Here is a 16341-nt window from a genome sequence, read left to right on the forward strand (position 1 = left end):
ATTGTTCTGCTCCGGCACTCAAAAAGATGATGCTTCAGTCTTAAGAGATGAGAAACATGATAAATTCAGACTGCACATAAACACGTTTGACAGAAAAGTGTATCTTACACATGCAGGGGTAAAATGGTTCTGTACAAAATAAAGGTCAATGAATCTGTACGTCTACGCCTTTTAAAAGAGTAGTTCAACTATGTTTTTGTGAGCATAACATGTGCATTGCAGTTTTCTGTGACTGTGCTCTTGCGTGTGTTAGCACTACCTCCTCGTCTGTTGAGCTTGGCATATCCAGGTGCATATCCATTTGAGAAGACAGATGAGCTGGAGAAGGCTGTGTGTGGCAATGGAGAGGCCAGAGCCTCATCACATTTTGCTGTGAAGAGAGAAATAATATGATGACCAAAGGAAGCAGTCAGGGGGGAAAATAGAACATGAGGGAGAGAAGTAGGGATAAGGAAAAAAGCCATTACCACAAAGAAAAACTAGTTAATATTTGACAATGCTATTGTTCCAAACACACAATGACCCATTTTCATTCTTGGCATGGTAAAATATGCTAAAAGCAGAAACCTCAACATATCTGAATGTAAAAAAGAGAAAAAAATATCAAGCAAACTGACAAAATAGTTTCAATTAACCGCAAACTGAGATATAATCAATATAGGAATCAAATGAGAAGTAAACTCTAAAAACTTTGATAGTATACTGACCGATAGGCTGTTTACAACCTTCGGCAAACTGCAAAGAGGTCAATTGAAAATTTTGTCTATGAAGCAGACTGCATACTACATACATGCATTAGTTGTGGGAAATGATGCACAACAAATCTACTCCAATGTTAAATACAACATTTATTCATTCAGCTTCTGTACCGCTTATTCACACAAGGGTAGCAGGGGGGTTCTGAAGCCTATCCGAGCCAACCACTGGCAGCAGGCAGGGGACACATAGAATTGGTTGCCAGCCAACCACACAACCACTCACCCTCACAATCACACCTCCAACCAGTGCGAATCAAACCCAGACCCTCCGCACCAAAGTTAGGCGAAAAAAACCAATGCACCATTGGGTAGCATCAGGAGTGTCCTTGTCATAGCTGTAGCTGCTACAAATTCTCCCAAGTATTTGTGTTCCCACATTGAATTCATAACTACCTAAATAGTTAAAATTTCCGGTTATATATCTTTTGCGTTTCATTCATTTATTTGCGTTTTATTTACATTTTCTGTTTCACTTGATCTCTTGATCTCAGACCTGAGAGGCAAACATGCTAGCCACTCTTTCAAATAAGAATTTGTGCCATGGTATATTTAAAATAAATAAATGAATAAATACATTTAAAAAACATCTATTTTCCTTTTTAAAAGTGTGATTAATAATTGATTCCAAGACATCATAAAAGGAAGGAGAATCTCACTTATCATTTCCCCCACAAGAACATTAAGAACCTTATCACGATGATATAAACACACATAAAGAAACAAACACACCAATTTCTTCCAGTACATTAGGTTTCATGCTGAGAGAAATGTGGTCTGTCAGGCCAAGTAGAAGCAGTCCATAGCTCTCTGTCATTGCCTGTCGTGTTGTGTGCACCAGTGTGTGAGAGTCAGATTTGGAGTGGAGACTTTTGTTTGCGTCGTGTGTGTTTGTGTTTGTAGTAGTGTGTAATAGGCTTGGCCACTTGGCTGGTTAGATATATTATGCAGTGTCACAAGTGCACTCACAGAATAAAAAAACTAAATAAAGTGCAGCAAGGCTCAATAATTTGAGTATATTTCTGAATGGGAAAGTCTGCATTGTCCTTCATGAAAAGTGAGTAAAGTGTATATTTTCTCTGCCTAGTACGACATGGTAACACATGGTACATGGTACCCACACAGAGTAAAGAGCTCCCAGGAAAAGTCAAGTAGAATTTGAGTTTATGGCGCATATCTTGTTAAAATAATATTTCCAATAGCTCTGACTTTTTCTCATAATTTATTTTAATCAGCTAAGATACAGCTATAAAGACTCAAACCAAGGAAACTTTTGTCTTGTTTAATCAAAACCAAATCCACTGGAAACCCACCTTGCATAATACATTACTGCTTAACAAATGATATTTCATGTTGAAATCTCAATCAACCACTGACTCATTAGATTGGTGAATTTCTCCTTTGTATTGTTATATATAGCTGTGCATGCATTTTTATTAGGCTTATTTTTTGATGGACCTATCTGATTACCCAAGGCTACAATGAGGGGATTGTAGATATATGATACACAGCAGGTCATTTGTACATCAATGACACACTGACGTCCATCATGCTAGGTGTCACAACAAACATCTGGAAACGCACGTAAAGTGATGAAAAAATGAATATGTACAGTAATCTCTCGTCATTTCGCGGTTCAACTTTCACGGCTTCACTCCATTGCTGATTTTTTTCTAGGGAATTTATTTATTTTTTTATTTTTTATTTTAAAGTTCATAAAAATGTGAAAATCCACACTGAAACTCGTAACCAGACGCCACTCTTGCTACGAGGTGTTAATGCATTCCACTGCGACTTTGGAGTCGGAACTAGCTGCCCCCCTTTGCCTCACAACCGAGTGTATCCCAGTTATTTTTTTTAAGTTATCGAACCAGCCACAACTCGAAGGTTTCTGCTGGCGCCGAACTGTCCCTTCAGTTGCTTGATTTAATTTCAAGTCCTCACAGATTCCGCTAATTGTTTCTCCTTTATCCATATTAAAAAAAGCCCCTCCCTCTCGTCATGAATATATATCACTGCTCAGCTTGAAAAGGACCAGCTAGCCGCCGCATCGTATGCTCGTATGACAAATTTATCTCGTATATCAGGGCAAAAATTTGCTTGGAATTTTCCTTGTATCTCGTATGTTGGGACACTCGTATGTCAAAGTATTACTGTATGTAGTATACAATGATATGATGTCAAACATAGGGGAGACGAGTTACAGTTCATGGCTTACATCTGATGATTTAGTACACACAATTCCAATAATCCGGTAGAAAAGTGAACCACCAACAATCAACATATTTTTGTGTCAAACACTTTTACTATTGTTGCCTGTTAGCTCTGTTAAATAAAAGCATGTTTGATCCTGAAGTAAATTTCTGAACTTCTTTCTAAAAGTGGGTAAAGGGACACTTTGTAATGAAGGATCAGGCACATATGCCAGATGACCTTTCCACCTGGTCCTGCAGGACATCAACTCCCGGGTGGTTTTCAAAGAGACGTATGGACAGGCTTGCACACAAAATGAACAGATGTTCTACCGGATCCAAAGAGCTAATCTAATTGATATTGCAGATGCTTGTGACTGTGATCATTGACTTAAGAGTATTTAAAGTATTTAAATATAATGTTCAATTATATCAAAATACATTTGCTGGAAATTATGTCAGTGTTGGTAATTTAAGTGTTTAATCAACTGTAAGAAGATTAAATCACATTTTTTTTATTTTACCAGGATAACCTGCACATTTGTAGAACTGATTTTATCACATGAAAGACAAGTGTCCAACAGCACTAAAATAATGTTCAATAAATTAAATAAGTGGCCATTTACCTTTATGGAAAAACTATGCAACCAACTGGAGAGTTAAAAAGCCAAGGGTTAAATGAGTCAGATATTCAGAAAGAGAGATAAGGATATTGTGCATATAACGTTTAATATATACACTTTTTAAAATTGTATCGATGCCAAAACATCTAAGTACGGTAAAATTGGGGGGATCCTACTTCGCGATTTTACGATTATCACAGCCATGTCTGATCTACTACATTATCCGCAAAATCCAAGGGAAGAATGTACTTACGAATGCTTCTGCATTCAGAATTTTCAGAATCTGGACCATCGGGGAGGAGCTCATTCTAGAGCTGCCGCTCCTTCGCATCAAGAGGAGCCAGATGAGATTGCTCAGGCATCTGATTATGACTCCCACTTTGATAATTTTCTTCGATATAGCAGGCCATCCCCCCCTGGGAGGAGGTCCTAGGGATGACCCAGGACATGGCCAGACTTAGGTAGCAAAGTTATTGAGCATTTTATTGTATTTTATTGCCACATGCAGCCTTATTCTTACTAATGCATGATTTTTCATTGTCTTGATGCATATTTTGATAGATCGACTTAAACTCCAGAATGATTTATAGTCCAGAAAAGTCCAGCGTTCTGACACCTGAATGGAAAATAATATTGAGTACCCATTATAGGGTTTCATAATGACCTTTAAAAGAAAAGAAAATTACATATGGTCCAAAATTCATTACCAGCTGTCTTAACAGTAAATACCTCCGGATGGAGCTTCATTACATTGTTGCCAAACATCAATAAAACATCTTCAGTAAGAAAAAGTCAACCAAAATATGAAATGTTAAAGATTCTATCTTTGTGGAAGAAACCCTATATTTCCTTTGTTGCCTCTCTGGGTGGCCCAACCATTTAATAGTTCACTTTTTCACACTATCTTATACATGAACAAAGGACCATTTTTGATTGATTGATTGATTTGATTTTTTTATGAATGCATAGGTGTCTTCCCTTGTACAAATGACCAGCATTGGCTTCCAGCATTGTATATTAGGCTCAGTACATAAAACTACTTTAATTATATCTGGTATTTAACCTTTTTTTAAGACAGTGGTACCTTGAGATACGGCCTTAATGCGTTCCGGGACTGAGCTCGTATGTCGATTTACTCGTATCTCAAGTCCACATTTCCCATAGAAAGGAACTAAATACAAATTAATTAGTTCCCACCCTCTGAAAAAAAAAGGTTTTTACAATGGAAAAACATTTTTATTGGTTGTAATTCACCATCTACTAAAAGAGTAACAAATAACTAGTGATTATGTTGTTTAATAAGAAAATGTGGCATTATTTTATACAACGGTTAGTTCGTGGATGGGAGAGAGAGAGAGAAAGAGAGAGAGAGTCACTTGACTACGCGCTCATAACGTTACAAACTTTAAATTTAACTTAGATGAATTTATATTCCTATAAACACACTTAAAAAAAAGTTTTAATCTTACATTACACTAAATTTAAACCTTCTTGTGCAATAACCAAGGCGAAGTGGTGAATGTATTCCACCTTGGCTTTTGGCGAACTTCCTGCTTCTCCATACGAATTGGTGAGCCAGTTACTCATGTTTTTCGATTATGTTGTGCTTAATATCGGTTGTCATCATACTCCTTTTCTTGGCATTACCCTTCATTGCACAGGCTTGCTTTGGATCCATTGTATTTCCCTTAATTATGCACTAATGCAAAAAAGAAAAAAAAACACGGAAAAAATGCAACGCTCCGGCCAGTGCTTGTAGAGAACTTTGTATGAGGGAGATGCGCTGAGAAAGACAGTGCGCTGAAATCATAAAAATCCTCTCGCGGCATGGCCACCTGGCTGTCTCGAACTCTCGTATCTCAAAATGTGTCTCGTATCTCAGGGTATAAATATTTGCTCTGAATTTTACTCGTATCTCAAATTCCTCATATGGCGGGGCACTTGTATGTCGAGGTATTACTGTATGTGACAATACAAAATGTATGTGGAGCTATGTTAAGGTTTTCCAAAAACAAACATCAGCATCGGCAATTTGCCTCTCAGAATAACTAACTACTACTACCTAAAAGTGAAGAGAATCCTGCTGAGCAATTCATTAGATGGAACTTGACAGTGAAATAGGCATGCATTAATTCATTCTAACCACCCAAGAGTGGTCGCCAGTCGGTCATAGGGCAAACAGTGACAGCCAACCATTCACACACAATCAGACCCTCACTGAGTTTGAATAAATCTCTTGCAACCTGCACCAAGGTCAGGTTAAAGAGCTATCTCCTGCACCATATGTATTATCAATTTTGGATTGCATCAAAAACTCTTTACCAGGCTTATAATGCTAAATTTGATTTTTTTTTTCAGTTAAAATAATGCATGTACATGCCCGTTCAAATATTCTATATGTACTATTCAGGTCTTAACTGGAAAGTAGTACAATATGTTTTGGCCTGTAAATTTAGGTGCAACAGACGTTGTTTTAGGTACTTTCAACTCCGTGTTACATAATGTTGGTGTGCATGGGTCCATCGGTGGGACCGGAAAACACACACTATTCAATTTAAACTCATGCAGCACCCACAGCAGGGACTGGTAAGTGACAGTTTATCTTAATGATAAGGTGCCAAAAGTTCTCTTTCCAAAATTTAAAATTAGTTTTGTAAAAATGCAGTATTGCCGCCACTGTGAAAATGCATTTGAGCTAGATATAGAAAAAAAAAGGTTTGCATCTATGTTTTTCCCCAATATGCTGGGCAATAAAATGAGTTGTTTTCCAAACTGGCTCTGAGACAAAAAAAAGCTGCACCTGCTAAGTCTATGTCTCTCTTTGTTGATGTATGGTGTACAAGTGGAATCCATCTCTACATGCCTAAGGGTGAGTTACTGTGTTATTATATTTTCTATACATTGATTCTGGCAGATAGGAACAACAAAGCCAGATGTTTATTCATTCATTTTCCATGCCGCTTATGCCCATTGAGGTGTTGGATCGTATCTCAGCTAACTACAGGCAGTAGGCGCAGTACACTCCAAATTGTTGGCCAACCAAACACTGTACACAATAAGACATAACATAACCAACAGTAAAGCGGATATTGATAACGACCTTAAACCAGTTTTTGTCCAACTTTACGTCTTTTTGAGTCTATCCGTTTATGCTACCGAAACTCGAAGCTCGTTTTGTGTTTTTGCTGCTTTTCTGTCTTAATGATTTGGTGATTCTTAATGATCCCATTGACTTTGATTTGTTTTGTACTTTGTACTTTTTGCTTTTGCTTTGTTGTTCTGCGGCCTTTGACTGTACTGTCTAACTTATAACTATGCCTTTTCTTGCTACTGTCACAATGAAATTTCCCAAATACGGGATGAATAAAGTTATCCAATCCAATCCAATAAACAGCGTCTCGTGTGTAAGGATTGGAAATTTGTTAAGAACCAGACCGCCTTGAGATTTAAACACCAACATTTGTGGATGACTAAATATGAGGCTCAAAAGGTGTACCTGCAGGTAAAAGTATATTCAGCATGATTAAAAAAGAAACTATATTAAGGTAGTTATGAAGAGACAAACACTGCAGTGAGTAAATTTATGACCAATTCCTATAATTAATGCCTCCTCTTAAAATATTTTTGTATTGCATTTCAACATTCTTCTTTTTACCCTCTATGTTGATCTATGGTTTCCAGGTCATATCAGTTATATACCACATGAATCAGTGAAGCTTCAACCAAGAGTAAAGTTACTTAGAGCAGCATGAATTATTAGCCTTCACCTCTCACAGTTGCAGTAACTGGGAGGGAGAAAGCCTTTTTGTTAGTATCAGTATGATTGTATTTTATGAATGCAGAGCACCAAGAATCAGAGTGGAAACTGATTTTAATCCCACCATTTCTTCCCTCCATTTGTCCAGTGGAATTATTCCAATTTTATGTGACTCTCAGAATGAATCGTGCAGGAGTGCTAAGAGACCACGTCACAATGTGCAGCTTTCATTTAATTTGCACCGACAATCTGCAAGCAATTAACTCCTGATTTACTAAGGCAGCAGCTCATATAGCAATCATTAACCGGGACCAGCGCCTAGTCTCTGCAGGAAAGTGAGTTTACAAGATTAGTGTTTTTACAAAAAACACTATACAAATATATATATATATATATATATATATATATATATATATATATATATATATATATATATATTTATATATATATATATAAACTTGGAAATTTTATAAGTATGCATCTTTTATATATAAATTCTCTAATTCGTTCCACGGTCCTCACACAGCTACCAACTAAACCCTTTAAAATTGGTCAAAGTGTCCCAATTTTGTATGAAAGATGTGACTCCAACAGGAAACATAAAAATGAGAGAAAATTATAAGGAAATTATTTATTGTCTTAAAATAAATAAAGCATATGAAAATGTGCCCTGCGCTGCCGAAATATCTGTCTCCGTGGGCGTTATAGATGCAATACCCGTGTTCTTCCGCCAGCTGGCGGCAAGAGCCAGTTCTACCAGGGCCGAAAGCCATCCACTTTGTAGTACATTTTAGACTTTTAAGTGTGCTCTGTGTGTGAAATAATGTGCCACGTTGCTTTTTTAGTTTTTAATTGCTTAGTAAAGGGAATTCAAAATAAAATAACGGATAAAGAAATGCATTTACTTTTTGGGGGAGTTCGTAAATTTGATCTTTTCCGTATCTCGAGTCACTAATTTGCATGTAAAAAAATGTAACCTGAAACTTTTATACCTAGAGGCATTTGTAAGTAGAGGTATGACTGAATGTACGTATATCCATGGGGCAAATAAGTATTTAGTCAACCACCAAGACTTGAATCTTGAAAAGATTAGAGAGGCCTGTAATTGTCAACATGTGAAGCTCAACCATGAGGGACAGAATGTGGAGAAAAAAAACAGAAATCACATTGTTTGATTTTTAAAGAATTTATTTGCAAATCATGGTGGAAAATTATTATTTGGTCAATACCAAAAGTTCATCTCAATACTTTGCTATGTGCCCTTTGTTGACAATAACGGAGACCAAACGTTTTCTGTAATTCTTCAAAGGCTTTTCACACACTGTTGCTGGTATTTTGGCCCATTCCTCCATGCAGATCTCCTCTAGAGCAGTGATGTTTTGGGGCTGTCGTTGGCCAACACGGACTTTGAACTCCCTCCACAGATTTTCTAAGGGGTTGAGATCTGGAGACTGGTTAGGCCACTCCAGGACCTTGAAATGCTTCTTACGAAGCCAATCCTTTGTTGCCCTGGTGTGTTTGGGATCATTGTCATGCTGAAAGACCCAGCCACGTCTCATTTTTAATGTCCTTGCTGATGGAAGGAAATGTTCACTCAAAATCTCTCGATACATGGTCCCATTTATTCTTTCCTTTTCACAGATCAGTCGTCCTGGTCCCTTTGCAGAAAAACAACTCCAAAGCATGATGTTTCCATCCCCATGCTTCACAGTGGGTATGGTGTTCTTCGGATGGAATTCAGTATTATTTCTCCTCCAAACACGAGAACTTGTGTTTCTACCAAAAAGCTATATTTTTGTTTCATCTGACCATAACACATTTTCCCATTTCTCTTCTGGATTATCCAAATGCTCTCTAGCGAACCGCAGATGGGCCTGGATGCGTACTGGCTTCAGTAGGGGGACACGTCTGGCCGTGCAGGATTTGTGTCCCTGGCGGCGCATTGCGTTACTGATGGTAGCCTTTGTTACTATTGTCCCAGATGTCTGTAGGTCATTCACTGGCTCCCCCCATGTGGTTCTGGGATTTTTGCTCACCGTTCTTGTTGACAAAGCTTCTCACACGGGAAGAGGTGGGGACATTGAGGCTGAGTGGACCGTGTACCATGCTTCTATTGCTGAGGTGGCAGACCAGAGCTGCGGCCACAAGGTGGTCGGTGCTTGTCGTGGTGGCAATCCCAGAATCCGCTGGTGGACACCGGGATGCCATCAGGCTGAAAAAGGTAGTTCGGTGGGGCCATGGAGAACGACTTTCGGGTGGCTTCGAGAAAATTTTGGTCCACCATCCGACGTCTCAGAGAGGGGAAGCAGTACACCATCAACACAGTGTATAGTGGGAATGGGGCCCTGCTGACCTCAACTCAGGATGTTGTGATTTGGTGGGCCGAATACTTTGAATACCTCCACAACTCCACCAACACACGAGGAAGCAGAGCCAGGGGACACTGGGGCGGATTCTCTTATCTCTGTGCTCCTAGGTGGCAAGACCCCGGCGGTGGATGAGATCCTCCCGGAGTTTCTAAAGGCTCTGGATGTTGTGGGGCTGTCTTGGTTGACATGTCTCTGTAACATCACATGGACATCAGGGACAGTGCCTCTGGATTGGCAGACCGGGGTGGTTGCTCCCCTTTTTACAAGGGGGACCGGAAGGTGTGTTCTAATTATAGGGGAATCACACTACTCAGCCTGGATCAAGTCGCTGGAAAGAGGAAAGTCTGGGCTTGACTGCTGAAGCTGGAGCTCTGCAACCCGATATCAGATAATGTGGGAAAAGATGGATTGATAAAGTCAAGCTTCATATACAAGTACATGTGAAAAACATGCCTGTTTTTTATTAAATACTATGGGATCAAAAACAAGCAAAATCATTGTTTTCTGTGCATATTTTATATTCATTCTATGTTAAGGGAAATATGCAAAACACAATTGCAGATTTTACATGTATTCCGTATTTTGAAAGAGCAACAGAATCAGGAAAGCAGATAATAAAATACACCAGAATGGTGCATAATAAAAAGCCCCAGGGAGTTCATGCTTTCCTCAACGTGACTTCACTGCACTGCGGGTCGGTCAAAGAACCAATCTGTGAATCACTAGTTGTTGAAGGAGTGTGGACGGGCTTAGTCATTTCCCCTGTAGATGTCAAGCAGAAATCACGAGCCACCATCTCTCTCCCTCGTTCAACGCTCATAAAGATGATTTGCTGCCAATCTGGCAACAGAAGCCCATAATATCACTCCCTCCACTGCCCTCCAACCTCTTTGTCAGCCCTAAACTCTGTCATGCTGAGAGACAGTATGATCTGAATGGCAATTTTAAGCAAAAATAGCAAGTGGGGTGACAGGGATAAGCTTAAAGACATGGGCTAAGATATGAAAAAAAAACATTTATAGGCTGTACTGTATGTGGATTATTTGTATGGGTATTAATTGTTTGTCCATCGCTTTTCTACTTTACTCAATCTCTTTAGGGTCACTATTACAACTTCAAGTCGCTTTATAGACATGGAGCAAGAAGTATAACTACTGGAATACAAGTTATTGTTATAATTATGGGTTAGTATGGCTGAATGGTGTAAAAGTCCTTCTCCAAGCTAAAGGTTGAACCCTACGTTGTTCCTGATGCTGCATCATCAGTAGATGTTTGATTATACTTGTATAATGAAAATGAAAAAAATAAATTCAATGCAATCAAAAAATAGTGTTAAAGCGCTTGGAGTACCTTGAAGGTAAAAAGCACTATTCACTATCTGACGATTTATCATGTTAAAAACTATTTTATCAATTCAAAGAATGTACCATATTTTACTCTGGTTAATCACAAGAAAGTTTTATTCATTCAAATATTGCACCGGGTTTTACCCTGCAATGGTGAAAACAGGTATGAACTTAACGTAATTTATTTTACACAAGTATAAGGTAGACTTATGTTTCCTTACACAGTACAATTATTCAATAAACTAGAGTAATGCAATCTTTTTAATACACTCGAGTCCAGGAAAGATATATATATTTTTAAAATAGGGAACATAACATCCATTGCACACAACAAAATACATTCGTTTAAACTTTTGTATTTGAACTTGTACAAGAATGCATCAAACAATACTAAGATAAGCACACGCAGAAATAAACCGTAATAACACTTTTTCTAAGGGAAGTCCAGGAGTAATTAGAGATGAACTCCATTTTCTTAAGATTCACAGAAGGCTGACAAATGAGGGTTCTCTCTCCCATGGACACTGTGGATCCTTTTGGGTTAATGAGACTCACAAAATTTTGCATTTAGCATTTCTGTGTGTTCATGTTTTGAATGTGTGAGTGTGTGTTCATTCATATACAGACGCTCCCCTACTTACGAACGAGTTAGGTTCTGAGCGATTGTTCATAAGTTGAATTTGTTTGTAAGTTGCTCAGTGCTATATTTTGTATTATAATTTATATTTAAGGCCTATATAAGTATATTGAAGGTTTATATAAGTGCATTTGTATGTTTAAGGCTTGTATAAGTAACACGCATTGGTTTGTACTGAAAAAAAAACATTTAATAAAATGGAGAGAATACATACAGTACTGTATACATACATTAGAGAGAGAGAGAGAGAGAGAGAGAGAGAGAGAGATTTACTAGAAACTGGCCAAAAGAAGCTATCTAATGACGATTGCAGTTTTCTTTTTTTCATCATAATTGATGCCGTAGGACTGTATGGCATCATTCAATTGATTTGCAAACTTTGTGCAACGTTTAATATTTGTGTCCTGCTGCTCGATCTTTATGTTTATAAATGGTACTGACGGTCGAACGATTCAAGTTGTATTCCCGTGCAACGCGCATCAAGCTTCGTTATTATTGCCGCTCATTTCAAATGAAATGGCTTGCCTCTTCCTTGCACCTCCCTCAATAGAAGCCTTTTGCTTTTCACCAACCATATTGAATAATGGATGCACGAGATATTTAATGATAAAAATGAAAAAGGTTCTTTGCGCACTGGAGATACGTTCACGCACTTCCGCATTGCAACGAAATGGGCAGAAGAAGGTAGATGCTGGGTGAGCTGAGCTCTCACAGCGCCAGGCGTCGGTATTAGCGGCGGAAAGAAGTACTACTCGGAAAAAGGCGCGCAATACAAAATCGAACTTACGAACATTTTTCGACATAAACGCAATTTGCAGACATGTTCGTATGTACCGTTCTTCGTAACTCGAATGTTCGTAAGTAGGGGAGCGTCTGTACAGTGGCTGACTAGGGAACACAACTGTGCTAAAGCTTTGCAGTGATTGGGGTTTGCTGACGGGGATTTAGCATTGTTCTCCAAGCCAATATAACCTGCCGTCGTGGGCAGGAAATCACAATTGCTCATGGCCCAGAAAGACAAAATGAGGTTTATTGCAGTTAGCTTTGTTTGTGTTGGAGCGATAAGCAGTTTTTGTGTTTGCTTCTCATGTATTAACTTATGTTTTAGGAGCAAGTGATGTTAACACAGAGTGTCTTTGGATTATTGCCTTCCCTGCCAATGCAGAGGATTAGAACATTGTTTTAACTGTTGCATTGTGGTCTCATTTACACTTGATGCTCTGTTGTTTTCTCTTCAAAATATTTTTTCTAATGTTTCCTGTTTCATCGCCTATTGAACTTGAAATTTCTGATATTTCCAACATTCTTTTACTGACATTATCTTGTTGAAAGTCATCAATGATCTAGTTCCACTTTTTAATGTACCCCTCTGATTAACTTACTATGCCACCTGATGGTGTGATGGTTCACTCGCCTGACGTTGGTGTGGGCAAGCATGGGATCGATTCCCGATCGGTGGCAGTATGATTGTGAGAGCGGATGGATCTCTGTCTCTCTGTGTGCCCTATGATTGACTGGTGACCACTCTAGGGGTCAGATGGGATAGGCTCTAGCAATTCCCGCAACCTTTGCAAGGATGCATGGTACGGATGATGAATGAATGACAAAATACATAATACAAAATTGGGACACTATGTCCAATATAAAAGGTTTATTTGGTAGTTGTGTAATGACCATGGAACGAATTAGAGAATTTACATATAAAGTACTGCTCTACTTTTGAAATTTTCAAGTTACGGAAAAAGTTCTGGAACCAATTAATTCCATAACTTGAGGTTCGACTGTGCTTGCCGTCAGTGTTCAGTGTCAATGTTTGAAACCAACATCTTCAGCGAGAGGTGTGGGCGGGGAACACCAAGTTGAAGTTCAAACATTTCCTTTGTCTTAATTCTATATTATTATTGCTCACACCGTCACATGTGCTGCCTATTTACAACACGATGTGTCAGTGAGGTCGCAAGATAAAGAAAGTACAGAAAATAGAACCAACACATTGTTAGCAGTGAATGGAAGGGGTGACAAAGGCACAGTGCAGCCGGGAGACTCTCGGGAGCCTTTGGCAACACACTGTTCTCTGATTCAATACACAAAAAGTTCTGAAAGAAGGCTTGAAAAAAGTGTAATATTGGGTTTGAAATGGTGTGATGCTTTTCAGCTAGTGTTTTTTTCACGTCCATCACTAATCAAACAGAATATAAATGCACCCTACTCAAGAATATCTCACTAGAACACTTCCAATACAATCTTCTTGGATAACGGAGTGTTATTATGAACCTTTGCAGACATGCACACCTGAAATGAGGTTGTGTTGGCAAAACCGTAACAATGAATTATCTCTGCTGAAAAGACATCAATTTATTGAATATATTAGGTGCCTGCTCATGTTTACTTGAAGCTCAGAGTGAGCCTGACTTGTGTATGTGTGCAGTGATATATAGATTACATCATTATCCTAAACATCTGTTTGGGATTGTTGCCGATGTAATGTATTATTCCGGTAACTTTGGCAACGCTTTGAAAAAACTCACTTTTATTATGACAATCACATCATCCACCTTTTTGAAGTGTAAAATCAAGCCCTCTAGAGATCTATTTTGTTGGACTTTAAAGTATATATATATATATATATATATATATATATATATATATATATATATATATATATATATATATATATATACTTTAAAGTCCAACAAAATAGATCTCTAGAGGGCTTGATTTTACACTATATATATATATATATATATATATATATATATGGGTCATTTTCACATAATTCAGCAAATAACGGTAAAGATATGGCCCTGGACTTTCCCTTTATGTGTTACAAAGTTATAAAAATTAATTACTACTGCTTTGTTTGCCACATATTATACTACATTTGGCACCAATTTTAAGAGAAATCTATTTGAGACACAAATACATTGAGAGCCAGTTTATGTTGAATTTGTCCACTCCGTTAGATGTCCAGAATCTAGTGTCACAGTTTATAGGAATGAAAAGTCGGGTTATGATTTATTTGTTTGTCTCTATTTAGAATGTGTTGTTTAGATTTGTTTCAATAGTATTTTCACTCAAGTTGTCTTTGAGAAAAATGCAAAAGAATTGCAACTGCAAACAGTTTTACTGATGTACCTTTCATATCAGTTAGTGTGTCTTTACCGTTATCACATGAGAAATACACCAAAAAATTCACAGTAAATACACCAGGTGGCTGGTGTGGGAGAAGTACCAGGATGTTGTCAGCCATATTGTCAACGCCAGCTAAGCAGAAGCCATGAGAATGAAACTAAAACCAAGGTAAGGACCATACCTGTGAAATGTCGTAACAATTCCATGTCTTTACCGATGTCCTAAAAACTTGGTGAACATAATTACTTTGCTTTTTAATGAACTGGGCATGGTGTATGCATGCAGAACACTATCATTTACTGAGTGCCAAGAAATACCATCTACCAATGTCAAAGGCTGAGGTGGAATGTTGTGTCTTTACCGTTAATAAATTTTGTCTTTACCGTTATTAAAAGGTGTATACAATAGATATGTAGAGATGAAATACATATTTTTAAATATACAACAGATATGTAGAGATGACGCTAACATGTTATGCTATGTTTATGTGTATACTAATTCCTGCTTTGATTTGTAAAATTTCCAGAACATGAATCCATTTAAGAAAAAAGGCGGTAAGCCACCTGCGAAAAAATCTAATGCTGCAGCGATGCGCAAATGCAGGGAGAAGATTAAAAATGACCCTGGAGCCTATCACAAATATTTAGAGAAAGAAAGGGAACGATATCAGAAAAGAAAGGCACAAGGAAAGATTCCAAATATTCACCCATATTTTTTAAATTTTAATTAATTATGTTTTCATTAAAGTTCCAGCTAAGATATTTCCAGGCAGTGCTAGTGTTGCTAATTAGAGATAATCAGAATGCTTGAATTGCATTTTGTAAATTATTCATTTTCTGAAAGTGTCTTTACCGTTATTTGCTGAATTATGTGAAAATGACCCATATATATATATATATATATATATATATATATATATATATATATATATATATATATATATATATATATATATATGCCCTCTAATTGGAAGGCACCTCTAATTGAATGGCACCTTTAAATTGGATTGGATAACTTTATTCATCCCGTATTCGGGAAATTTCATTGTGACAGTAGCAAGAAAAGGCATAGTTATAAGTTAGACAGTACAGTCTTTGCAAAGGCCGCAGAACAACAAAGCAAAAGCAAAAAGTACAAAGCAAATCAAAGTAAATGGAAACTGGAAAATGGAAACAAAAACTGGAACCACACACAGGAAGTCTTCCACACGATGAGGAACTTTTGAGTTTTTCCAAGTATGGATAAAGCAGCTTCTTCTGTTTTTTAACATCACACCTCCCAAGAAAATTACCAGTGCGAATGGTCAGCGAGGAGGACAATGATGTTGGTCGAGGAACATAAAAACAAACTCTCTAGAGTTAATGGAACACTAGGCAAGAAGGCGGACGAGGAGGAAGCAGCGAGCATTTCAGTAGCAAAAATCAAAGAAATGCTGGAGAAATTTCACGAACTTTCTGTCTGTCGAAAAAAAAAAACATCCAGTAAGTGTTCAAGTGTGGTCATCGCACACTTTGACGATGTTTGTCTTTT

At 37.8% G+C, this 16341-nt stretch overlaps 1 protein-coding gene across 2 annotated transcripts in view; it reads right to left on the reverse strand.

The window, feature by feature from the left end:
• Positions 1-16341, reverse strand: part of cntnap2a (contactin associated protein 2a) — a 306440-nt gene that overhangs the window by 196949 nt on the left and 93150 nt on the right. For both annotated transcript variants that reach the window (XM_077624212.1, XM_077624211.1), the window contains exon 2: positions 260-370. In XM_077624212.1, coding sequence (XP_077480338.1) covers positions 260-370 — 111 coding nt within the window. The remainder of the gene's footprint in view (positions 1-259; positions 371-16341) is intronic.

This window comes from Stigmatopora argus, chromosome 17 (genome assembly GCF_051989625.1).
Source record: "Stigmatopora argus isolate UIUO_Sarg chromosome 17, RoL_Sarg_1.0, whole genome shotgun sequence".
Classification (NCBI taxonomy): Eukaryota; Metazoa; Chordata; class Actinopteri; order Syngnathiformes; family Syngnathidae; genus Stigmatopora; species Stigmatopora argus.